The following is a 25128-nucleotide window of genomic DNA, read 5'->3' as shown; positions in this document are numbered from 1 at the left end:
AGGTGTAACCCACCACCTGTTTCTGTTCAATGTCTGAAAAACATCATAATATTTCATGACACAAAAATTACAGGAAATTCAAACAACAGTGTCCACAAAGTTTTACTGGATGTCAGCCCCATGCATTTGTTCCCATGCTGCCCATGGCTGTCTTCCTGCCACAACAGCAGAGCTGAGCAGTCAGAACAGAGCCCTCACTGCTCACCAGCCCTTTGGAAAGTCTGCTGACTGGCTCGGCACCAACCAGCTCTGATGCTGGCTCCTCTACTGGGTAGTTCTGTGGACTTCGGCAAGTGAAGGCACTGTCTCTGCCTCCACTCTGTGAAACGGGGGCAGTAACACTCCACCTGGCAGTGGTAAGGAACCATCAGGTTAATGTTGGCTGGTTACCATTACCACCTGGACCTACCACCTGCCCAGCCAATACAGGTAACCTTTGCCCCCAAACCCAAACCCCTCCTCCCAAGACAGTCACCACAGACGGCTTCGTATAGCCTCCCATGGCCCCACCATCTGCCCTCTTGTTGCCTGGATGAGTCATGTGCTCCACTCCCTCTTGTCCTCACCCTGGCCTGGACACCAACACCCACCAATGCCCACCCACCACCTCTCCAGACAACCTACAGACACCCCCAGCCTAACTGCCTGGGACCTCCCACCTCAAGGACACCTTCTGCAGTTCTGGGTCTGGCTCTGACCCCCAGCACTCCACCAGTGTTCCCTGTGGGGTCCCTGTCCCCAGCCCTGCATATGTCTACTCCTGCCACACCCCTCCCAACCCAGCAGGCCCTACCCTGATTGCTGCCATGACTCACTCCATGAGCCCACTCACTCCCAACTCTTCAAGCTCCAAGGGCCTCAGCTCTTCAACCAGTGGAAGTTTCTGCACAGGGCTTTGGATCCACAACACATCTGCCTCTCACCTCCTCAAACAGAGCACATTCCTTCACGGGCCTGCTGCCCTCCCACCCACCTCTGCCCCTGGCACCCCATCACCCACCATGACTCCAGAGCCCCCAGTTAGGATGAATGCTAACAGTGTCCTTTACTGCTTCGTCAAAGCAGAGTCACAAGCGCCCTGCAGCCACCTCGCCTCACAAGACAGTCACCACAGACGGCTTCTGCGGGGAAGCCAGGAAAGTGTCATCATCATCTTAGGTTAACAGAGCAATGACTCCTCATTAAAGTCTCCGAGCTTCACAGTGAAACTGTATGGTATGATGGTTATGAGTTCTAAAAACACAAAAGCGCATGCCCACACACAATTAGGGTCAGGTCCCGATTCTCCTACTTCCTGACTGCATCATCTCACTGAAACCTTACAACTTTTAAGCTCAGGTTAGCCAGCTATAAAGCAGAGATAATTTATATTTACCTTATAAGGTGATTCTGAGGAGTACTAGATATACTTTTGTACAATAACATACTGGCAAGGTATCTGACATGTGATAAGCACTTAATAATGGCCACTTCTTTATTCTTAACATATCAAAAACAAGCTGGACACATGGCTCATGCCTATAATCCCAACATTTTCGGAGGCCTAAGTGGGAAGATCACTTGAGGCCAGGAGTTTGAGAGCAGCCTAGGCAACAGAGAAAGATCGTGTTTAAAAAAAAAAAAGAAATTATTTTTAAATTAGTTGGGTATGGTGGCAAGTGCCTGTAGTCACAGCTACTTGGGAAGTGGAGGTGGAAGCATCACTGCAGCCTTGGAGTTCAGGGCTGCAGTGACCTATGATTGCACCACTGCATTCCAGCCTGGGAAACAGTAAGATTCTGTCTCAAAAATAAATAAAAATTTAAAACATACCAAAGAAACATGGAAAACCAAATTTCCACAATCCCACAGCTGACTAAAACATTGCCAACGTAATTGGAGACTCTACAAATTAGAGTCTTCAGATTACATTCCCCTCCTTCATCCTGCACGGCCTTTTTTTTTTTTTTTTTTTCTGAGATAAGAGTCTCATTGCGGCCCAGGCTGGAGTGCAGTGACGTGATGTCAGCTCACTGCAACCTCTGCCTCCTGGGTTCAAGCGATTCTCCCACCTTAGCCTCCTGAGTAGCTGGGATTATAGGCATGCACCACCACACCTGGCTACTTTTTGTATTTTTAGTAGAGATGGGGGTTTCACCATGTGGGCCAGGCTGGTCTCGAACTCCTGACCTCAAGTGATCTGCCCGCCATGGCCTCCCAAAGTGCTGGGATTACAGGCATGAGGCACTGCACTGTGCTCCCCCCAACATCTTTTTAGAGTTTTCTTTTGCTTTCAGGATTCAGCGAAGAATGTTTAGGTATCCACCCTCCAAGACGACCCCCCACCCCTCTGTGAGCCCTGCCTCCTAGAGCTCAAGCCCCCACTACTGCTTACGGCGCAGTCAATAACATAGTGCAGAAATGGTTGCATATGACTCCAAGTGTAGGGCATAAAAGATATCCACCTTGCTCTTTCTTGGATCACTTACTCTGGAGAAAGCCAGCCCCCATCATGTTGTGAGGACACACCAGCAGCCCTGTGGAGAGGGCCACATGGTGAAGGACCGAGGCCTCCTGCCAGCAGCATGAGTGAGAGAAGGTACCCTGGAAGCAGATCCTCCAGCATCAGTCAAGCCTTAGGATGATGTAGCCCCAGGTAACATCTTAAATGCAACTTCAAGAGACCCTAAGGCAGAACCACTAAGCTAAGCGGTTGCCCAATTCCTGGCCCACAGAAACTGTGAGACAGTAAATGCATGTTGTTGTCTTAAGCCACTAAGTTTTGAGGTAACATGTTATGCAACAATAGATAACGAATACCAAGGCATGTAAAAAGAACTGAGACATAAAGCACTGGTTCTAACGGGTGTGTAAAACTTAGGATCAGGAAAGGTAGAAAAGGCTTTAAAAGTTAAAACCTCAGGCTGGTGCAATGGCTCACACCTATAATCCCAGCACTTAGGGAGGCCGAGGCGGGCAGATCACCTGAGGTCAGGTGTTTGAGACCAGCCTGGCCAATATGGTGAAACCCCGTCTCTACTAAAAATACAACAATTAGCTGGGTGTGGTGGCGTGCACCAGTAGTCCCAGCTACTAGGAAGGCTGAGGGGGGAGGATCGCTTGAACCCGGAAGGCGGAGGTTGCAGTGAGCTGTGATTGTGCCACTGCAATCCAGCCTGGGCAACAGAGTGAGAGACCCTGTCTCAAAAATAAAATAAAAAAAATTAAAAATTCAAGCCAAACCAGGCACGGTGGCTCACACCTGTAATCGCAGCACTGTGGGAGGCTGAGGCAGGCAGATCACGAGGTCAGTAGTTTGAGGCTGCCTGGCCAACATGGTGAAACCCTGGTTCTACTAAAAATACAAAAATTAGCTGGGCGTGGTGGTGGGCACCTGTAATCCCAGCTACTCGGAGGCTGAGTCAGGAGAATTGTTTGAACCTGAGAGACGGAGGTTGCAGTGAGCCGAGATCATGCCTCTGCACTCCAGCCTGGCAACAGTGCGAGACTACGTCTTTAAAAAAAAAAAAAAAAATTCAGGCCCGAAAAGCCTGCTAGTGAAAATGCTGCTCATACTGGAGCCGGCCAGGTGCACTGGCTCATGTCTGTAATCCCAGCACTGTGGGAGGCTGAGGTAGGAGGATCACTTAAGGCCAGGAGTTTGAGTCCAGATTGGGCAACATAGCGAGACCTCATCCCTATAAAAAATAGAAAAGTTAGCCAGGCGTGGTGGCACATGGCTGTAGTCCCAGCTACTAGGGAGGCTGAGGTGGGAGAATCACTTGAGCCTAGGGAGGTCAAGGCTGTGGCAAGCCATGATTGCACCACTGCACTCCAGCCTGGGCGACAGAGTAAGACCCTGTCTCAAAAACAAAAACAAAAACAAAAAAAAATATATATATATATATATAAAGAAGTATATTTCTTCACTAGTAGGGAGAGAGGAAGCTAGAAAGTGACCTCTAGGCTGGGTGCAGTGGCTCAGGCCTGTAATCCCAGGGCTTTGGGAGGCCAAGGCGGGTGGATCACCCGAGGTCACGAGTTCAAGACCAGCCTGGCCAACATAATGAAACCCCATCTCTACTAAAAATACAAAAATTAGCCGGACGTGGTGGCATGTGCCTGTGGTCTCAGCAACTCGGGAGGCTGAGGCAGGAGAATCGCTTGAACCCGGGGGGAGGAGGTTGCAGTGGGCCGAGGTGGCGCCTTCGCACTCCAGCCTGGGTGACAAAGCAAAACTCCATCTCAAAAAAAAAAAAAAAAAAAAAAGAAAGAAAAAGAAAATGACCTCTAAAGAGTCAGCAAGTAGCAATTAAAAGTCCTGAAGTCAGCCTTCCATCTAGGGACCCTAGAAAAGGAAGGCACAGAAAGCAGCAAGGAAGTTCCACCTGACTCTATCCCTCAAGGGTTGGCCATTGGTTAACTGACAACCCAACAAAAACCATCCTTGTGTGCACCAGCACTCCCGAAAAATAAAAAACAATGTAGAAAGACCTAGGTTACAGATGGAAGCAGGGAGGAGCTTCCTCAAGTTTAGAATTGCTTATTACAGAACAGTTAAAGAGCATCCTAATAGTCATTGCTTTTCCGATAACAGAAAATTCTTCAAAACCACCCAGCCAGAGTCCAGTGGAGGGAAGGGAGGCCCCATGGGCCTTACATTAGGAACCAAGGGTGGGCAGGGCAGAGTGTTGGATATTAACACATAGCTCAATTTTTTGTAGTTTTTGCTTTGACAGGGTCTCGCTCTGTCATCCAAACTGGAGTGCAGTGGCGCAATGATGGCTCACTGCAGCCTCCACCTTCCAGGCTCAAGTGGTCCTCCTGCCTCAGCTTCCTGACTAACTGAGACTACAGGTGTGCACCATCATGCCCCGTTAATTTTCTTGTTTTGTTTTGTTTTGTTTTTGTAGAGATGGGAGTCTTGTGTTGCCCAGGCTGTTCTCAAACTACCAACCTCAAGCATCCTACCCTCCTCGGCCTCCCAAGGTGCTGGGATTACAGGTGTGAGCCACTGCACTGTGCCCAGAACTCAGTTTTAACTGTATACCTTCAGTTTGGTTTTATATTACTTTTAGTATAGTGCCAATCCAGACTTTCATTTTTAGCACATTTCTTAGCACTAGAAGGACCATCTGAGATCAATTTGGGTCCCAAAAAGCCAATAGGGTGGTCTTTGGACAGTGGCTTCAATTCTCAGGTACCCACTTTTTTCACAATTCCAAACTAGTGAACAGGTTGTAGAGACACAGCCGAGCAACATGCCAGAGTGGCTGACGGGGCGGTTCCCACCCGACACCGCCTTACCCTGCTTCCAGGGCCCAAGAGCATACAGCACCTCACCAACCCTGTGCAGGCCTAGCTGTCAAACACTGGAGTGTCCATTCAGAGCTTGCCACTGCACCCTCCCCCAACATGCCTGAAACGGTGGCTGTCCACACATTGCTGAGTACTTTATACCATTTTATTTTATTTTTATTTTGGTAGAGATAAGATCTTGCTATGTTGCCCAGGCTGGTCTCAAACTCCTGGCTTCAAGTGATCCTCCCATCTTGCGCCTGGCCTGCTTTGTATCATTTTATATCCAACAATGACCACAGCTACTCCACCAGGTGTTAATGGCTCCTCCCTGGATAGACCTCTTGGCTCCTGGAGAGAGGCACATACCTTCACAGCTGCCCACTTACACTTTTTAGATGGACGCAGAGAAAGGGATAAGTTAAACTCAGTTGTGGGTACGTGGCCCTTTTCAAACCACACAAGTGATAGAATCTGCATACCCTTCAGCAATTTGTTTCTTCTTTGACATCCAATGAGTTCACTTTAATTGATGTGTAGTTACACTGTAGGAACATACCAAAGTCTGTCACTGGGTAGCTTTTTGGTTTTGGACACTGTGGTTTCTCTTTGCGTGCAAGGGCAAAATTACTCTAGGGTAAATATCTAGGAGTAAAACTGTAAGAGAAAAAAAAGCACATCTTCAATTTCACTAGATATTGCCAAATTTCTCTCAAAACAGGTGTAATAAATGATGTTTCACCAGCATTGTATGAGGAGTCCCACTGTTGCTCATCTTCTCAATCCCTGGCTGTTCTGAGTTTGATGTCTGCTCACCTGATGACTGTGAAGGACCATCCCACCAGGATCGTAACATACAGCTTCCTGGGCATGGCCGCAGTTGAGCAGCATCTCTTCATGCACTTACTGGCTCTCCAAGAAACTTGCCCTTCTCCTTCAGAATTGTTTCGGCTCTTTACAGAATTTGTCCTTTCACTGTGTCGATGGTCTTCTTGACACATAAGAATTTTTTTTTTTTTTTTTTGAGCCAGGGTCTCTGTCACCCAGGCTGAAGTGGTGCAGTGGCTCAAGCAATCCTCCCGCTTCAGCCTCCCAAAGTACTGGGATTACAGGTGTGAGTCACCATGCCTGGCCTAGATTTTCATTTTAACATACATAGTTTTATAGCCTTTATAGCCTGTTATCAGTTTGGCTTATTTAAGAAATCCTTCCCTCTCCCATGGTGACAAAGCTCCTCTCCCATGCTGGCCAAGTTCATAAATCACAGTGGTCCCAGCACCATGTCCAGTGCAGACCTCCCACCCAACTGGCCTGCAGCCCTTTCCCATCCATGTCCACATGCTCGAGAGCCTGTTCTGGGCCCCGTCTTGGGCCATATCACTGCCCTGCGTAAATACTGCTATTTTATTTTTTATGAGACAGACTCTTGTTCTGTCACCCAGGCTGGAGTACAATGGCACAATCCCAGCTCACTGCAACCTCTCCCTATCAGGTTCAAGCAATTCTCCCGCCCCAGCCTCCCGAGTAGCTGGGATTACAGGCGCCTGCCACCATGCCCGACTAATTTCTATATTTTTAGTAGAGATAAGGTTTCATCATGTTGGCCAGGCTAGTCTGGAGCTCCTGACCTCCGGTGATCCGCCTGCCTCGACCTCCCAAAGTGCTGGGATTATAGGTGTAAGCCACCACACCTGGCCAAATACTGCTATTTTAAATAAGATAACTTCCTATCTGGTAGAGCAAGTCCTCAGGCCAAGCCTCTCTTCAAATGTGGCCACAGCAGCATCCACTTACAAAGGGCAAATAAATTCCTGTTAGAAGTTTTATTAGAATTATACTCAATTTATAGATTATTAAAGGGAGAATTGACAACTTCAGAAGCTTGAATCTTCCTATATATAAATACATCTTTATTGGGGTCTGCTACTAAAATATCAGTTATTTTTCTCTAAAGTTACATGCATATTTCGTAATATTGATTCCGCAGTACCTGACATTTTGGTTTCTATCATCAATGGTATCTTTTTTAACATTACATTTCCTCTTTGATGCTGCACTTGTATGTTAATTTTATATCCACCAATTTTGGTGAACTCTATTAATTCTAAAAGATTTTCTGTACATTCTCTTGAGTTTTCTACATAGACTTCTGCAAACAATAACAGCTTTATTTATTCCTTTATAATACTGGCTAGTATTTTCTTGGAGACAAAGACTCATTCTATTGTCTAGGCTGCAGTGCAGTAGTGTGATCTCAGCTCACGGCAACCTCTGCCTCCAGGTTCCAGCAATTCTCTTGCCTCGGCCTCCTGAGTAGCTGGGATTACAGGCGCGCATCACCACGCCTGGCTAATTTTTTCATTTCTAGTAGAGATGGGGTTTCACCATGTTTGCCAGGCTGGTCTCGAACTCCTGACCTCAAGTAATCCACCCACCTCAGCCTCCAAAGTGTTGGGATTACAGGCGTGAGCCACCGCACCCAGCCTAATATTGGCTACTATTTTCCATACAACGTTTATTAAATGGTGAAAAATGGTTTCCGTCTCATTCTTTTTTTTTTTTTTTTTTGAGACAGAGTCTTGCTGTGTTGCCCAGGCTGGAGTGCATTGGCGTGATTTTGGCTCGCTGCAACCTCCGTCTCCCAGGTTCAATTGATTCTCCTTTCTCAACCTCTCAAGTAGCTGGGATTACAGGCACTCGCCACCACGGCTGGTAAAATTTTGTATTTTTAGTAGAGACGGGGTTTCACCACGTTGGCCATGCTGGTCTCAAACTCCCAACCTTCATTGATCCACCTGTCTCAGCCTCCCAAAATTCTAGGATTACAGATATGAGCCATTGTGCCTGGCCCTCGTTCATGATTTTAAAGAGAATGCTTTTTTTTTTTTTAATTTGAGACGGAGTCTCACTCTGTCGCCAGGCTGGAGTGCAGTGGCACGATCTTGGCTCACTGCAACCTCCACCTCTTGGGTTCAAGCAATTCTCCTGCCTCAGCCTCCCAAATAGCTGGAAGTACAGGCGCATGCCACCATGCCCAGCTTATTTTTTATAATTTTGGTAGAGACGGGGTTTCACCATGTTGGCCAGGCTGGTCTTGAATTCCTGACCTCAAGTGATCTACCCGCCTCAGCCTCCCAAAGTGCTGGGATTACAGGTGTGAGCCACCATGCCTGGCCTAAGGAGAATGCTTCTAAAGTTTCATCAGTAATATCCTTGATGAAAGCTTCTGATACATATCCTTAAACAGATTTAGGAAGTTCACTTTTATTCCTGGTTTACTAACCTTTTATCAATAAGCAATAATTTTTTTGTTTAAGACAGGGTCTCACTCTGTGGCCCAGACTAGAGTGCAATGGCATGATCATGGTTCACCACAGCCTTAAACTTCTGGACTCGAGCAATCCTCTTGCCTCAACCTCCTGAGTAGTTGAGACTACAGGCACATGCCAGCACATCTGGCTAATGTAAAAAAAATTTTTTTTTTTTAGAGACAGGGTTTCATGTTGCCCAGGCTGGTCTCAAACTCATGGGCTCAAGCAATCCTCCTGCCTCACCCTCCCAAAGTGCTGGGATGACAGGTGTGAGCTGCCACACTCGGCCTTTCTTTTCTTTTTATGAGACAGAGTCTCACTCTGTCACCTAAGCTGGAAAGCTGTGGCACAATCACAGCTCACTGCAACCTCAAAACTCCTGGGCTCAAGCAATCTTCCCACCTCAACCTCCCAAGGAGAAAAAGCAATGAACTTTAATACACGTACCAAATATCACATATACCCCATAAATACAGGGTGTTTACTTAATTAAAAAAAGCAATGAATTTTATCAAATGCCTTTTCTCCCTCTATGGAGATGAGCATTACACAGTAAGTCACAATAATAGCTTTCTAACATCAAACCACCCTTGCATTCCTGAGAAAAGCCCTACGGATTACCCAGGCTGGAGTGCAGCGGCATGATTTCAGCTCACTGTGGCCTCCCGGTTCAAGTGATTCTCCTGCCTCAGCCTCCTGAGTAGCTGGGATTACAAGCGCACACCACCATGCCCATGCCCAGCTAATTCTTGTATTTTTAGTAGAGACAAGGTTTCACCATGTAGGCCAGACTAGCCTCAAACTCCTAACCTCAGGTGATCTGCCCACCTTAGCCTCCCAATGTGCTGAGATTACAGGTGGGAGCCACCACGCCCAGCCATGGGTTACTCTTGAAGGCATCACTCAAATGCCTTTCTCTGGCAGAATTTCCAGATCCCATATAGGGACAAAAAAATCATGTCCAGTAGATTTATTAGAATACCCACAGTCACCCATTTATGCATCTCTGCCTGAACTACTCATGGCTCCTTATTGTGCCACGCTGCCTGCCACAAAATACATGCTGGTTAAAGATTCATGGAAAATTTTTTGAAGACAGACTTTTTTTCCTTTTTTTTGAGACGGCGTCTCATTCTGTTGCCAGGCTGGAGTGCAGTGGTGCAATCTTGGCTCACTGCAACCTCCGACTCCCTGGTTCAAGCAATTTTCCTGCCTCAGCCTCCTGAGAAGCTGGGATTAGAAGCACGCGTCACCATGCCCAGCTAATTTTTTTTTTTATTTTTAGTAGAGACGGGGTTTCACCATGTTGGCCAGGATGGTCTCAAATTCCTGACCTTGTGATCCACCCACCTCAGCTTCCCAAAGTGTTGGGATTACAGGTGTGAGCCACTGTGCCTAGCCAACACTATTGTTTTTGATACCTTTGATCACCACATAGATTTAGACTACTGAATGGAAAATTCCTATGGAAGTAAAATTAAAATGAACACTTAAAAAAAGCCTTTTAAGCATGAGAATATGATCCACTCCAAGTAACATAACCAAAAGTGGGAAGTGGGGAACCCAACTCCTTCAGTTCTTTACAGCCTTTATTATGTCCTAACAGACTGTGCATTTTATGCAAACAATTAAGAAAATTATATAAATGTCTTAATCACATTGCTACCCTTTTAAATGTCAGGGAAATAAATCAACACCCTCAGTGCCAGTGGACACAATGAGCTTTATAGATGAGCATATCCTGCACTGGAAGCTTCAGAACAGACTGTTGGAGAAAATGCTAACCTGGAGTCACACATTAAGGACATGGCCACACGCTTCAAGCAAAGCGCAGCCTGTTGAGACCCACTTCCCTCTGTGCTAGTTTTTGTTTTTTTTTTTGGAGACACAGTCTCGCTCTGCTGTCACCCAGGCTACGGTGCAGTGATGCCATCACGACTCACTGCAAACCCCACCTTCAGGACTCAAGGGATCCTCCTGCCTCCAGGACTCAAGGGATCCTCCTGTCTCAGTCTCCCAAGCAGCTGGGACTACAGGCATGTGCCACCACACCCGGCTAATTTTTGTAGAGATGGGGTTTCACCATGTTGCCCAGGCTGGTCTCAAACTCCTGAGCTGAAGCAATCCTCCCGCCTTGGCCTCCCAAAGTACTGAAATTACAGGCATGAGCCACTGTGCCTGGCCTGTTCTCGGTATCTTCTTATCCACATTAGGAAGGATATTTTAAGAACTCAGAGTGCAAGTCGAGTATCTTTTCCCTCAAGGGTCAGAATGGCTGTTCCCTAATAATACTTATTTATTAGATCTAAAATCTATGCAAGGCTCATGTTAGAGTCTCCTGATAATGCTGAGAAACAGATGATTCTGCACTGAAGGGATGTTCCTCAAATTCTGAAACTTGCTAGCATGAAACACAACTTGGTACTGACCTCATCCCTGTGTTTTTGACAGAAGACCAAAAACTGGGATGCTGCATCTCCCTTCCTGCTTCGTGGCACGGAGACTGTGGTCTTCTTCCTCCCAGGAGGAGACCCTACTCCTCTTCTGGGGTCAGCCTCTGCCGTCTTTTGAGGAGTACTCTTCCCTATGTCGGGGTGACTCTCCAGGGTCTCTGCAGAGCTACACAGTTTGGCCCTCCGCCTTCTCTTCATGGGAATGCACTCTTCTCTCACAGACTTGGGGTTTTCAGCAGCTTCTTCACTGACTCCTGAGGATTCTGCCATTTCTCCCAAAGACTCTGCAGCAATGCCAGCCTCCTTGGCTACTTGAGGGTTGAGATGAAGCTGGTCCCCCACATAGAGAAAGGTGAACTTGGCTTTCCGCTCCTCCACTGACATGCTTGCAGCTTCTTCTGCTTGAACAATGCCCATTTCCCACTGGGCCCTCAATTTCCCTGAAATTGGTTTCAATAGCTGGGAAAAGAAAAAAGAGACACTGTAAGTTTCACTACACAAACATAAAAGTTAACTACTTTTCCTAGGCACATGATTCATGCCTATAATTCCAGCACTTACGGATGTCAAGGCAGATGGATCACTTGAGGCCAGGAGTTTAAGACCAGCCTGGTCAACATGGCAAAACCCCATCTCTACTAAAATACAAAAGATAAGCCAGGCATGGTAGTGCATGCCTGTGGTCCCAGCTACTAGGGAGGCTGAGACACGAGAATCACTTGAACTGGGAGGCAGCAGATGCAGTAACCCGAGACCACGCCACTGCACTCTAGCCTGGGGTGACAGAGCAAGACCCTGTCTCAAAAAAAAAAAAAAAAAAAAAAAAAAAAGAATACTTTTACATTTTCACATAATTTTAGAAATAAAAAACTTGGCCAGCGTGGTGGTTCCCACCTGTAATCCCAGCACCTGTGGTGGCCGAGGCAGACACATCACCTGAGGTCAGGAGTCCAAGACCAGTCTGGCCAACCTGGTGAAACCCTGTCTCCACTAAAAATACAAAAATTAGCCAGGCGTGGTGGCAGGCACCTGTAATTCCAGCTACTTGGGAGGCTGAGGCAGGAGAATCGCTTGAACCCGGGGGGGGGGCAGAGGATGCAATGAGCCAAGATCATGCCATTACACTCCAGCCTGGGCGACAAGAGTGAAACTCCATCTCAAAAAAATTTTAAAAAATAATAGAAATAAAAACTTATAAAAACCAATTTTAGAATTCAGCCCAACATAATACCTTTATTGTTTCTTTAAACCAGAAATCAATTCCTATCACATTACATTAATCCCTGTGTGTGTGTGTGTGTGTGTGTGTGTATACACATATATATGTACATATATGTGTATATATAAATTCTAAAACCAGTTATCTCTGAGAGTCATCAAATGAGCAAAAAAAAATCAGTTGTGTCTCTAAAAGAACTTTATCATATTGTAACATGGCATCCTTGGGCAAAAGTCAACAATGAAAGAGATTGTTAAGCCATTACAATATTTCGAGCAAGTGTAAGTTCAAAACAAAAATAAGTTTACTTAAAGAATAAAAATTAAATTTCTGGTCTAAAAGTAGACTGAAGGGTCATCTATCACCTTAATTTTCTCAGCTTTCGTGGGTGCCTGCTTGGCACTTTCCTGGCATAATTTTTCAAACTGTCCTTCTCCTTCAAAAGCTACGAGGCTCTTCTCAAATATCCAAGCTCTTTCTGGGGCGTCACCAAAGAACTGTACGTGATACTGGCGTGCACTCTTTTTCTGACCTAGTTTTTAAAATAAAATGTTAGAGAATGAAAGTTAGAATCTGGGATGAAACTAGTCAAATCTACTGCTATTTTGCAGGTGTTTTCCTTCGTGTTGTCTGAGCCTGTTAACCTCAAAACAAATTCTATACTTCTTATCCCTTCCATGCCACATGCCAAAGAGGGAAACTAATTAACTTACAAGAGACTCAGATAAGGTTCAAAATTGAATGGGAAAGAAAGCCAACCAGGCCAGGCGCAGTCCCTCACGCCTGTAATCCCACCACTTTGGGAGGCCGAGGCAGGGAGATTGAGCTCAGGATTTCGAGACCAGCCTGGGCAACATGGCAAAAGCCCATCTCTATGAAAAATGCAAAAATTAGCCGGGTGTGGTGGTGTGCACCTGTAGTCCCAGCTACTCCGGAGGCTGAGGTGAGAGGATGGCATGAGCCTGGGAGGCACATGTTGCAGTGAGCCAAGATCATACCACTGCTCTCCAGCCTGGGTGACAGAGCTAGACCCTGTCTCAAAAACAAAAAAAGAAAGAAAAAAAAAAGAAAAAGAAAAAAGCTAGCTAGCTGACTAAATGCATTCCTTTATTCCCTCTTAAAAAGATACCAAATAAGACAAGAGGACATCTGCAAGAAAGGAGTGAGAGAGGCAGTGAAGGAGGCAGTATACGGGCATCACACAACCTGGGTTCAAATCCCAGCCCTGCTACCTACCAGCTAGCTACCCCCCTATCTCACAGTGCTAGGGTAACAGGAGCATCAGTGGCCTCAGAGAGCAGCTCAGACCACAGAGTAACCCCACAGATGCCCACTAGTCTTACTCTTAGCTGAGAGGAAGAAGCCACGTCCCACAGTGCAGCCAGGGGGATGAGGAAAGAAAGAGACGGGCCCAAAATCCAAGAGAGGAGGTACCAGATTCCACTGAAGTCAAATGAGAAGGTGAATACAGGTAAGCAGGTTAAAAGGTCAGATCTCTGTGCCAGGTGAGAGGAGGGAGGGGGATCTCCCTGGCACAGGGGTGACCACTCCCTGTCCCCTCATGCAGAACACTGGCCCAGATGAATCAAAGGATATTTCCTGAAGACCTGAAGTGCTCTCCAGAGGAAAAACCTCTCCAGTGAGTCTTCTGGAGATTCCCCCAATTAAGTGGCCAATGGCCAATCAGACCCTCTAATGCAAAGGAGGGTGGATAACCAAGCCTCCCCACCCATGGTTGCAGGCAGCTCTAAGTGTCGTGCTCTTAAACACGAGCCCAGCACCAAGGAACCCCTGGACCCAGGGAAGCATCCAGTATGAATGAATCCAAAACACACAGAAATGAATGGCCCTCTGCAGGGCTACAGACATAAGGCAAGGGAAGAGAAGATACCCAACAGAGAAACCCTGTGTGCTATGAAAAGAGAACACAGAAAAACACAGAGATATTTGAAATTCTAAAATACAACTATGAAAATAAAACTCAGGCCGGGCGCAGTGGCTCAAGCCTGTAATCCCAGCACTTTGGGAGGCCGAGGCAGGCAGACCACGAGGTCAGGAAATTGAGACCATCCTGGCTAACACGGTGAAATCCCATTTCTACTAAAAATACAAAAATTAGCCAGGCATGGTGGTGGGCACCTGTAGTCTCAGCTACCCAGGAGGCTGAGGCAGGAGAATGGTGTGAACCCAGGAGGCGGAGCTTGCAGTGAGCTGAGACTGCGCCACTGCACTCCAGCCTGGGAGACAGAGCCAGACTCCGTCTCAAAAAAAAAAAAAAAAAAAAAAAGAAAAGAAAAAAAGAAAAAAATTCAACAGGAAAGCTTGGAAGATAAGAAATCTCCCAGAAAGAAGAAAAAAATTAAGATGAAAAATACCTATTTCCATAGCAACCTGTAACATCAATCTAGGAGGTTTGATACCCAAATAATAGGCTTTCTGGAGAAACAGAGAAGCTCCAAGAATAAACCCAAAATCAAGTCTCCAACTAAAACAGTCCTAAGTGTCCCACTGCAACATCCACAGCAGGGCACACCCTGCTGAAATTCAAGCTGCTGGGGGTTGGGTGAAAGGCCAGCCTCCAAGTTAATGGAACAAGAAATAGAATAGCAAGGTATGTGAAGAATAGCAAATTATGTGAAGAATGGCCAAAAACTCTGGATGCTAGAAGGAAATGGAGTAATACCTTCAAAATTCCTAGGGGAATTCTTCTCAACATAAAATTCTATAACCAGTCAAACCATCAATCAAGTGTGAAGATAGAAAAGTAGCATACTCTGGGCCAGGCACAGTGGCTCACGCCTGTAATCCCAGCACTTCGGGAGGCCAAGGTGGGCAGATCACCTCAGATCAAGAGTTCAAGACCAGCCTGGACAACATGGTGAAACCCTGTCTCTACTAAAACACAAAAAATTAGCCAGGCATGGTGGCGTGTGCCCATAGTCCCAGCTACTCAGGAGGCTGAGGCGGGAGAATCACTTGAACCCAGGAGGTGGAGACTGCAATAAACCAAGATCGTGCCACCGCACTCCAGCCTGGCAACAGAGCAAGGCTCCATCTCAAAAAAAAAGTAGCATACTCTGGGCTGGGTGCAGTGGCTCACACATGTAATCTCAGCACTTTAGGAGGCCAAGGCGGGTAGAATACTTGAGGTCAGAAGTTCGAGACCAGCCTGGCCGACATAGCAAAACCCCATCTCTACTAAAAATACAAAAATGAGCTGGGCAAGGTGGCACACACCTGTAGTCCCAGCTACTCGGAAGGCTGAGGCACGAGAATCACTTGAACCCAAGTGGCAGAGGTTGCAGCAAGCTGAGATCCCGCCACTGAACTCTAGCCTGGGCGACAAAGCAAGACTCCATCTCACAAAAACAAAAGTAGCATACTCTGAACTGCAAGGACTCAAATTTACTTCCCATACAAACTGTCTTAAGATACCAAAAATAGCCTCCAGGAAAAAAGAAAACTTAACCAAGAAAGAACACAGCATAGAACTGTAGGGATCAGCCCTACAGGGCCTGTGGGTTTTTCTCCTCGTGTGCGGAGACGAGAGATCGTAGAAATAAAGACACAAGACAAAGAGATTGAAGAAAAGACAGCTGGGCACAGGGGACCACTACCACCAAGATGCGGAGACTGGTAGTGGCCCTGAATGTCTGGCTGCGCTGTTATTTATTGTATACAAGGCAAGGGGGCAGGGTAAGGAGTATGAGTCATCTCCAATGATAGGTAAGGTCAAGCGAGTCATGTGTCCACCAGACAGGGGGCCCTTCCCTGTTTGGTAGCCGAGGCAGAGAGAGAGAGGGGACAGCTTACATTATTTCTTCTATGCATTTCTCAGAGAGATCAAAGACTTTAATATTCTCACCAATTCTGCTACTGCTATCTAGAAGGCGGAGCCAGGTGTACAGGGCGGAACATGAAAGTGGACCAGGAGCGTGACCGCTGAAGCACAGCATCACAGGGAGACGGTTAGGCCTCTGGATGGCTGCGGGTGGGCTTGACTGATGTCAGGCCTTCCACAAGAGGTGGTGGAGCAGAGTCTTCTCTAACTCCCCCACGGAAAGGGAGACTCCCTTTCCTGGTTTGCAAAGTAACGGGTGCCTTCCCAGGCACTGGCGTTACCGCTAGTCCAAGGAGCCCTCTAGTGGCCCTGTCTGGGCGTGACAGAGGGCTCACACTCTTCTTCTGGTCACTTCTCACCGTGTCCCTTCAGCTCCTATCTCTGTATGACCTGGTTTTTCCTAGGTTATAATTGTAGAACAGAGATTGTTATAATATTGGAATAAAGAGTAATGCTACAAACTAATGATTAATAATATTCATATATAATCATGCCTATATTCTATGTCTAATATAACTATTCTTATTTTAAGTATTTTCTTTATTATACTCGAACAGCCTGTGCCTTCAGTCTCTTGCCTTGGCACCTGGGTGGCTTGCTGCCCACATAGAACTACAGAAAACAATGTAAATAACTAGGGAAAGCAGCTTAAAGAAAGTCTAAGCTTACTGCAGTGCAAAAGGTTAAGAGTGCTAGCAAACCAGATTCAAGCAGGAAAAAGGAAGATTCTAGGAGAGAGCTCCAAGGGAAGAAAAGATGAGAGAGAAGAACTTTTTTACAAAGAAAGAAAATCTAAGTAGTAAGGAAGGAGGGTTAAAAGATGAGTTCCAAGAAGCAGAAAGGGAAGATGGGACTCAAACCCAGGTTTTCATTTTTTTTTTAAGGAGAAAAAATAACTATATAAATATATAAATAGGAGAAACTAACTTCATAATAAGGATGAGTTTTAAGGATGAGGAGATGAATACTTGAAAAAAATTAAGGCTGTATGGACAACATAGTGTATGATTTCAAAAGAAAGGCAGTAATTAATTCCAAGGGAAACAAAAGGTTTTACAAGAAAATGCAATTACAGAACATAACTTGGTTTTTCACTGAATGATATTTACATAGTCAAAATTATGTAAACACTTATTTTTCATTTATTACAAATAGTGACTAAATTATATGGGGAGAATGGGCGGAAAGAAATAGAAAATGGCTGAAGAGTTCAATCTTCATTTTCCATGATAGAAAGTTAACAGAAAATGTCTACATGAGAAATCAAAGTATTAGAAGTAGAAGAAAATGTTGAAAGAGATAAAAATAATTACCTCTGGGGAGGAGAGAGGAAGGCAGGGGATGATTTTTCACTATTAATCTTTCAGTACAATTTGACTTGTTTTTAAGTGTTCAAACTTCTTTGATTTGAAAATACCTAAGATTCAAGGATATGTCAAGGGATTTGTGACTTCTTCCATTACTTTAAAACTTTGTAAGAACTTTTCTTAGTAATGAAAATGAATACAGGTATGTTATAGCATTTTTATAATAAAGAAAACCTGTAACAGCACACATAATATAAAATTAAACCATGTTTATAAATAATGACACAGATAAATGCTCCTTACATGTCAGGTGGGAAAAAAAGCAGAAGAGATTATTGTAATCTGATCCCAAGTTTGTAAAATAAATGAGTGTAACATTCTGAAGTTCTTTCCTATCTAGAAACTGGATAACATAACCAAATTTTCTACTATTTTTATGGGTTTCTTTAATCCATAGGAACTATCCTTTGGTCCAAGTTGAGAGGTGAATATCTCACTGTTTTTATTTTACCAATAATTAACCAGTTGTCCCAGTACTATGTTATTAGTAATCCTCCCTTCCTATGCAATTTCTTTCTTTCTTTTTTTTTTTTTTTGAAATGGAGTCTCGCTCTGTCGCCCAGGCTGGAGTGCAGTAGTGCGATCTCGGGTCACTGAAACCTCTGCCTCCTGGGCTCAAGCAATTCTCATGCCTCAGACTTCCCAGGAGCTGGGATTACAGGTGCCTGGGACCACACCCAGCTAATTTTTGTACTGTTAGCAGAAACAGGGTTTCACCATGTTGGCCGGGCTGGTCTCGAACTCCTGACCTCAAGTCATCCACCTGCCTTGGCCTCCCAAAGTGCTGGGATTATAGGCATGAGCCACTGCACCTGGCCCTCTTCCTATGCAATTTCTGATGTTCCTTAATCACCATCTGTATAAAAATGCAAGTCACTGACCTCCCCACCTACATCCCCTTCGAAGAGAACCTGGCTTCTACTAACAGTCCTGGTACCTAATTTTGTACTGTGTTCCTTTTTTCCCCATCACAGCCCATTAGACTACAGGTAGTTTGTGACTCTCTGGGCTCAACTAAGCCAGAGTTTCTCTCCAGATTTTGTGGAGCCTGTTAAGTTCCATGCATGCAAAATGAACCCCACCAAGAGACAAGGCTGCCTCAGAGATAAAGCTCCAGGGAGGGAAGAGAAGCCATAAAGATGCAGACAAGGCCAGGTGTCTGCGGAAGCCAAGAATGGAGCACAGGAGCAAAGTCACAACGACATGAGACCACAGAGCTCCCTGGGAAACAAAGGACAAGCATGACCATGCCTGAGTTTCCCAGTTCAGTCTCTGGAGGGCACCAGAGCCCCAAAATAGGTAAAGCAGAAATTGCCAGAACTACAAGTAGAAAAACAGCACATCCACAATCCCATGGGAGATTTTAACACATCTCTCATCAAGTAATAGAACAAGCAAGAAACAAATCAGTAGGAAGATAATACCATCGAATAGCACAAGACATGAGAAAGCCAGATTACCTGCAATATTTTTAGAAAATGCCAGAAGCATTTTTTTTCCTATATAAAGCAAGGAGGGTTAATTCCCAACATTCCCTTCCATAACACAGAAAAGGTGACAACAAAAATCTCCACAACAGAAAATTACTTGATTCCAGACCACAGTTACCTAAAGAGACCAGTGAGTGTAATTAGTTATCTTCTGTTTCCAACTTAAAAGGTTGAGCCTTGACCAGCCTGGCCAATATGGTGAAACCCCATCTCTAGCAAAAATACAAAATTAGCCGGGTGTGGTGACACATGCCTGTAGTGCCAGCTACTCGGCAGGCTGCGGCAGGAGAATCACTTGAACCTGGGAGACAGAGGTTGCAGTGAGCCGAGATTGTGACACTGCACTCCAGCCTGGGTGACAAAGAAAGACTCTGTCTCGAAAAAAAAAAAAGGTTGAGCCTAAAAGCTGCTAGTCCACCTAGGTGCCCTGGTAGATACTAGCTAACACAGGTTCTGCTGCTGTAAATTACAACAATGCTATTAAGACTTTCATTAACTTAAGATTGCCAAAGGAAATTTTGATTTCCAAAAGAATCAAGATTGAGCTGTAGCTTATGAGTTATGTTCACTTTTGCATGTATATTATACCTCAGTTTTCAAAATTTAAGTATATTACTAAGATACACGGATTCAAACTGGTCCATAAGTCCCAAGCATGATAAATAAAATTTTTTTTTTTAAACAGAGGCCGGGCGCAGTGACTCACGCCTGTAATCACAGCACTTTGGGAGGCCGAGTCGGGCGGATCACAAGGTCAGGAGGTTGAGACCAGACCAGCCTGGCCAACATGGTGAAACCCCAGCCCTACTAAAAATACAAAAATTAGCTGGGCATAGTGGTGTGCACCTGTAATCCCAGCTACTCGGGAGGCTGAGACAGGAGAATTGCTTGAACCTGGGAAATGGAGGTTGCAGTGAGCCGAGATCATACCACTGTACTCCAGCCTGGACGAGTGAGCAAGACTCCATCTCCAGGAACAGAAAAAAAAAAAAGGATAGGAATAGAGGGTAGAAAAATATAAAAGTACTGGCTTCACAGGACCCATGCTCAGCCCACTCCACGGCAGGAGCTATCTCTTCTTCACATCCCTGTCCTTCCAAAACAACGACACTCACCACTCACTGTCTCATTCTCATCATGGGGTGCTGCAGGCCAAGTGTTGGAGAATCAAAAATGGACCCAAGAGCTCCACTTGGAGCAAGGGTTCAGCACTGCTTGGAGACCTACTGCACAGAGTTTCCCTTGCAAACTCTGTCTCCCAGAGCAATGAACACAACCAGTGACCAGACCTGGGCTCCTACATACTATTCTGTACTCAAAGAACCTAGGCCTTCTCTGAGAAATGGCTGATGCTAGGGTTGGGGGGCGGGTGGGAAAAACAGTACAAGATGAGCCTGGAACATCTTGTTGTACCAGAACGTAAAGAGGTGCTCAAGCGCTGATGGGGACATGTCAAAGGCATACAACTTAAAGGAACTTAATAGAATTCCCACTGGTCAAATTTGGGACAATGTGAGGATTTAAGAAAATAAGGACTAAAATACATAACTCTTTTTTTTTTTTTAGGGAGGAGCTCATTTTCATAGAAAAATGACAACTAAAATGTAGAAAGTGCAATAATAGCCAGTTACCATTTAACAAGTCCATGATGAATCATCAAGGACTGCTAAAGCCGTGGCTGCTGGGGACAGGTATGGTGGCTCACACTTGTAATCCCAACAATTTGGGAGGCCAAGGCAGGAGGAAGATCACCTGAGCCCAGGAGTTTGAGCCTGGAGTGAGCTATGATTGTGCCACTGTACTCTAGCCTGGACAGAGCAACAGAGCCAAGACCCTATCTCAAAACAACAACAACAAAAGCTACACTGCTGGGACAGACTACAAGCACAGCCCACAGGTCCCTCATTAGTGACAATGGGGACCTGTGCCTTTCCACAGAGAGCTCTGGTGGTCATCGCCTACCAGGGGTGGGTCAGCTGACACATAAGCTCCTCCTGATGTGGTCTGACTAGCACTCTGTCCTTCCCTCACTTCTCTTTGTTCTGCTCACTTCCTTTGACCCCTTTTCTTTTAAGATTATCTGAATCTCCTTTCAGTTGGAGGGTTATCTACCCAGGCATGACTCCTTCTGAACTGCTTTTCAAATGTACAGTATCTTTTATACTCTAATGCCTTCACACACACACAAAAGTATATTATCAGTCTTCTGAAGTAGGTTTGCTTGTGCCTCCTACTCTACATCCCACAATAATTCCTAGAGAAGCCGACTGCTGAGGTGAGGCAGGCCACTGCCCAGCCCATGCTGGTGCAGGACACTCCCTTCTTCTGCACACAGATCTTTAGTAAAGGGCCAAAGCTACCTTTCAAGGTTCCAACTTTGAGATCCAACCTGGCCTTTCTGACCTAGGTCTGATCATGAGAAAGCTAAAGCAGTCAGGAGGAATTGGGGATTGGGAGTGCTGTTCTAGACTAGCAGAAGCTAAAGAGGCACAACCACCAGATGCCGAGTATGCATCTCAACCCCAAAGTACAGAAAAAGACAGGTAGGGGCCTGCTGGGGACATGCCCTACACCTGCTCTTAGCACAGCAACAGACCTTGTTACTGATGTGATGTTTCCCGAAATGCGGCTGGTGCTGAGTCAATAAGGAAACTGTCCTTGTTCTGACGTATTTGGGGGTAACAGTGCCACAAAAGCTACCAGCCATCATGCAACAAAAGAGATGGAGGCTAGGCACAGTGACTCATGCCTGTAATCCCATTGGGAGGCCAAGGCGGGTGGATCACAAGGTCAAGAGATCAAGATCATCCTGGCCAACATGGTGAAACCCCATTTGTACTAAAAATACAAAAATTAGCTGGGTGTGGTGGCGTGCACCTGTAGTCCCACCTACTCGGGAGACTGAGGCAGGAGAATTGCTTGAACCCGGGAGGCAGAGGTTGCCAAAATCGTGCCACTGCACTCCAGCCTGGCAACAGAGTGAGACTGTGTCTCAAAAAAAAAAAAAAAAGAAAAAGAAAAAAACAAAAAGAGATTCAACAGGTAGAACAAGATGTTTCAAGGTGGAGAATCTAGATGAGGGGATAGGTGTCTGCTGTGCTGTTTTACTTTGACTTGAAAGTTTTTAAAATAGATTAAAAAAATAGATCAAATATTTCACACATACACAAAAAAGCTAGAATCCAAGTATACCCATTTGGCATTACGTTTTGAAAACTGAGGGAATACCTGAGGACGTGAAAACACTTAAAAACAGATACAAAAGTATTAAAATTAACCAAACACTAGGTGGCTGCAGGGTTAATAACTGGTCAAACATGAAGGTTTTCAGGAAGCAGCTATAGAAGAAACCAGGGGAATGGGGGTTGAAACAATAAAAACTCAGGTTTTAAAAGTAAAAGTGAGGATAATGACAATTGCTAATACAAGCATCCGGTGGTCACTGCATTAAGACCTTTCCATGAAGGTGATGGTATCATCTTCCTCATTTTCATATACAGGGAAACTGAAGCTTAGCGAGATTAAGCTCATTATCAAGATCAGCCAGCTAACTAGACCCTGGCAGGCTGATTCCTGAGTCCCAGCCTCAACCGCAGAGAGTAACACAACGGTGCCATAAGCACAAGAGTGAAAGCACTTAGCCACAGTGCAAGGTCCAGGAGTCAAGCAAAGAAAGAGAGATGAGGCCGGGCACGGTGGCTCACGCCTGTAATCCCAGCACTTTGGGAGGCCGAGGTGGGCAGATCACTTGAGGTCAGGGGTTTGAGACCAGCCTGGCCAATATGGTGAAACCCCATCTCTACTAAAAATACAAAAATTAGCCAGGCATAGTGGCACACACCTATAATCCCAGCTACTCAGGAGGCTGAGACACAAGAATTCCTTGAACCCAGGAAGCAGAGGTTGCAGTGAGCTGAGATCGCGCCAGTGCACTCTAGCCTGGGAGACATAATGAAACTGTGTCTCAAAAAAAAAAAAAAAAAAAAGAGAGAGAGATAAGTAAAAATGGCAGTATATCTGAATGTCAGAGAAGCTGTTGCAGACTACAGGAATTACTTAACTCCAAGGCAGGGAAAAGATGCAATGATATATAAGTTGGGCTGCGGCACTGTGGCTCATTTCTGTAATCCCAGCACTTTGGGAGGCCGAGGCAAGCGGATCACTGGAGCCCAGGAGTTTGAGACCAACTGGGCAACATGATGAAACCCCATCTCTACAAAAAAAAACACAAAAATTAGCCAGGTGTGGTGGCACACACCTGTAGTCCCAGCTACTCAGGAGGCTGAGATGGAAGGATCACCTGAGCCCAGAAGGTAGAGGTTGCAGTGAGCTAAGACTGCGCCACTGCACTCGTCTGGGTGATGGAGCGAGACTCCATCCCCAAAAAAAGAAATTAAAAGTAATAAGCCCTAATAGGAAGAACAAGGAGACTTTCAAAAGACTACTTCAGTTTCATAGGCATGAGAGGCTAAAAGCTAAAGATGGCATCATATAAATAAGTAAATAGCCCCAGACACTAAAAAGGAAATCAGTAAGAGCTGCTTGTGTGCCACACAAACAAATGACATGGGAGTCACAGGGTTTGCTGTGTGGAGACTATGCCTGGTTTTAGAAAGCAGAGAAAGAATTAGCAACCCCTCACACACACCCATGTGTGCCTGCACCCGGGCTGCAGAGGCTTGAAGGTCCATCCTCAGACAAAGGGGAGACAGCTTCTGTCTCAACCAGCATTTATTTTTTCATACACTGACCAAGTCTAGAGGCCCTGGGGTACACCCTGGGGTTCCCGCAACCCCTTGGAAAGGAATCCCCGAATTCTGGCAAGCCAAGGATGCCAAAGGTCCTCCATGGAGACAGAGCTGAAGCCAGGCCATAGGCTCTTCTGCCACAACTCCTGCAGAGCACACATGGCACAGGACAGGAGGCCAGGGCAGGACTCAGGCAAGGGCACCCAGGACTCGGCAGAGTCCTCTTCGTCCTCAGCCTGCCCCTCTAACATCTACATCTGCCAGGGAGGCACCTCTGTACCCCACTCCTAGCAGCCACCTGCTCCCACAGCCAGCTGACAAGCCTGTTTTGGCCATGCAGGTGGCAGTACAAAGACATAAGCTCATAGCAAGGGCAGCAACGCTGCCCCAACAGGAGCTCAGGCCTCCAGCCAGAGACCAGAAGGGGACATGTACGCAACTACCACCAAGGGGCCATAAGAGGCTGACTGGTCAGCAATATTGGACTGGAGCATTGGCCTAGTCTGGCCTGACTCTAGACGCCACACTTCCAGAGGGTGCACAGATCAGATCACAGGGTGACACTAACTTGCTCAGTTCTAACTCCGCACTCGCCACATCGCAACTTGCTCAAACTAAATTCCAACTTCACTCTAGAAGAACTTTCAGAAAAACCTCAAACCACATTATCTTTTACTATTCCTCTAAAAACACATTTATGGGTTGACCAACTATTATTTGCTATGTATCAGGGACATATAACATTCTTTTTTTTTTTTGTGAGACAGAGTTTCGCTGTTGTTGCCCAGAGTAGAGTGCAATGGCGCGATCTCGGCTCACTGCAAACTCCACCTCCCGGGTTCTAGCAATTCTCCTGCCTCAGCCTCCTGAGTAGCTGGGATTACAGGCATGCACCACCACGTCCGGCTAATTTTGTATTTTTAGTAGAGACGCGGTTTGACCATGTTGGTCAGGCTAGTCTCGAACTCCTGACCTCAAGTGATCCACCCACCTCGGCCTCCCAAAGTGTTGGGATTACAGGCATGAGCCACCGTGCCTGGCCGTACATTCTTAATATGTTACATCAGCCGCTCCATGTAAAAATCAATGTATCTACCCAAGCTTCATAAGACAAAGATAATCACTTCCAGTGTTTTCCATCTTCCCATAGGCCTAATAAAATTCACTTGGACATTTTTACAACTTAAACTTAGCATAAAACACTCTTGCTGCAAATCATCCTGAAACAAGCAATCATTGTAACTAAATAATAAACTATCATAAAAACAGAAATTACACAAGGCAAAGGTCATGTGTCCCTTAACACTAATTCAGTCAGATGAAGTACGTATTTGAGTTGAATATAAAAAGAAATGGCAACACATCACACTTGAATCAATCACTAACTTTAGGTAAAGCTGCAAAAATGAACCATAGCAGGGC

At 45.7% G+C, this 25128-nt stretch overlaps 1 protein-coding gene across 11 annotated transcripts in view; it reads right to left on the bottom strand.

The window, feature by feature from the left end:
- The window catches only part of NSD2 (nuclear receptor binding SET domain protein 2), a 110561-nt gene that overhangs the window by 52377 nt on the left and 33056 nt on the right, over window positions 1-25128 (bottom strand). For all 11 annotated transcript variants that reach the window (XR_010133197.1, XM_031010396.3, XM_031010399.3 and 8 more), the window contains 2 exons: window positions 12626-12792; window positions 11018-11500 (listed from right to left, as the gene is read on the bottom strand). Coding sequence is in view for 10 of the 11 variants with exons in the window: in XM_031010396.3 (XP_030866256.1) it covers window positions 11018-11500; window positions 12626-12792 (650 nt within the window). In the remaining variant the exon portion in view is untranslated. The remainder of the gene's footprint in view (window positions 1-11017; window positions 11501-12625; window positions 12793-25128) is intronic.

Source organism: Gorilla gorilla, chromosome 3 (assembly GCF_029281585.2).
Source record: "Gorilla gorilla gorilla isolate KB3781 chromosome 3, NHGRI_mGorGor1-v2.1_pri, whole genome shotgun sequence".
Classification (NCBI taxonomy): Eukaryota; Metazoa; Chordata; class Mammalia; order Primates; family Hominidae; genus Gorilla; species Gorilla gorilla.
The sequence above is the reverse complement of the archived record's forward strand: the minus strand, read 5'-3'. Positions and strand labels throughout refer to the sequence as shown.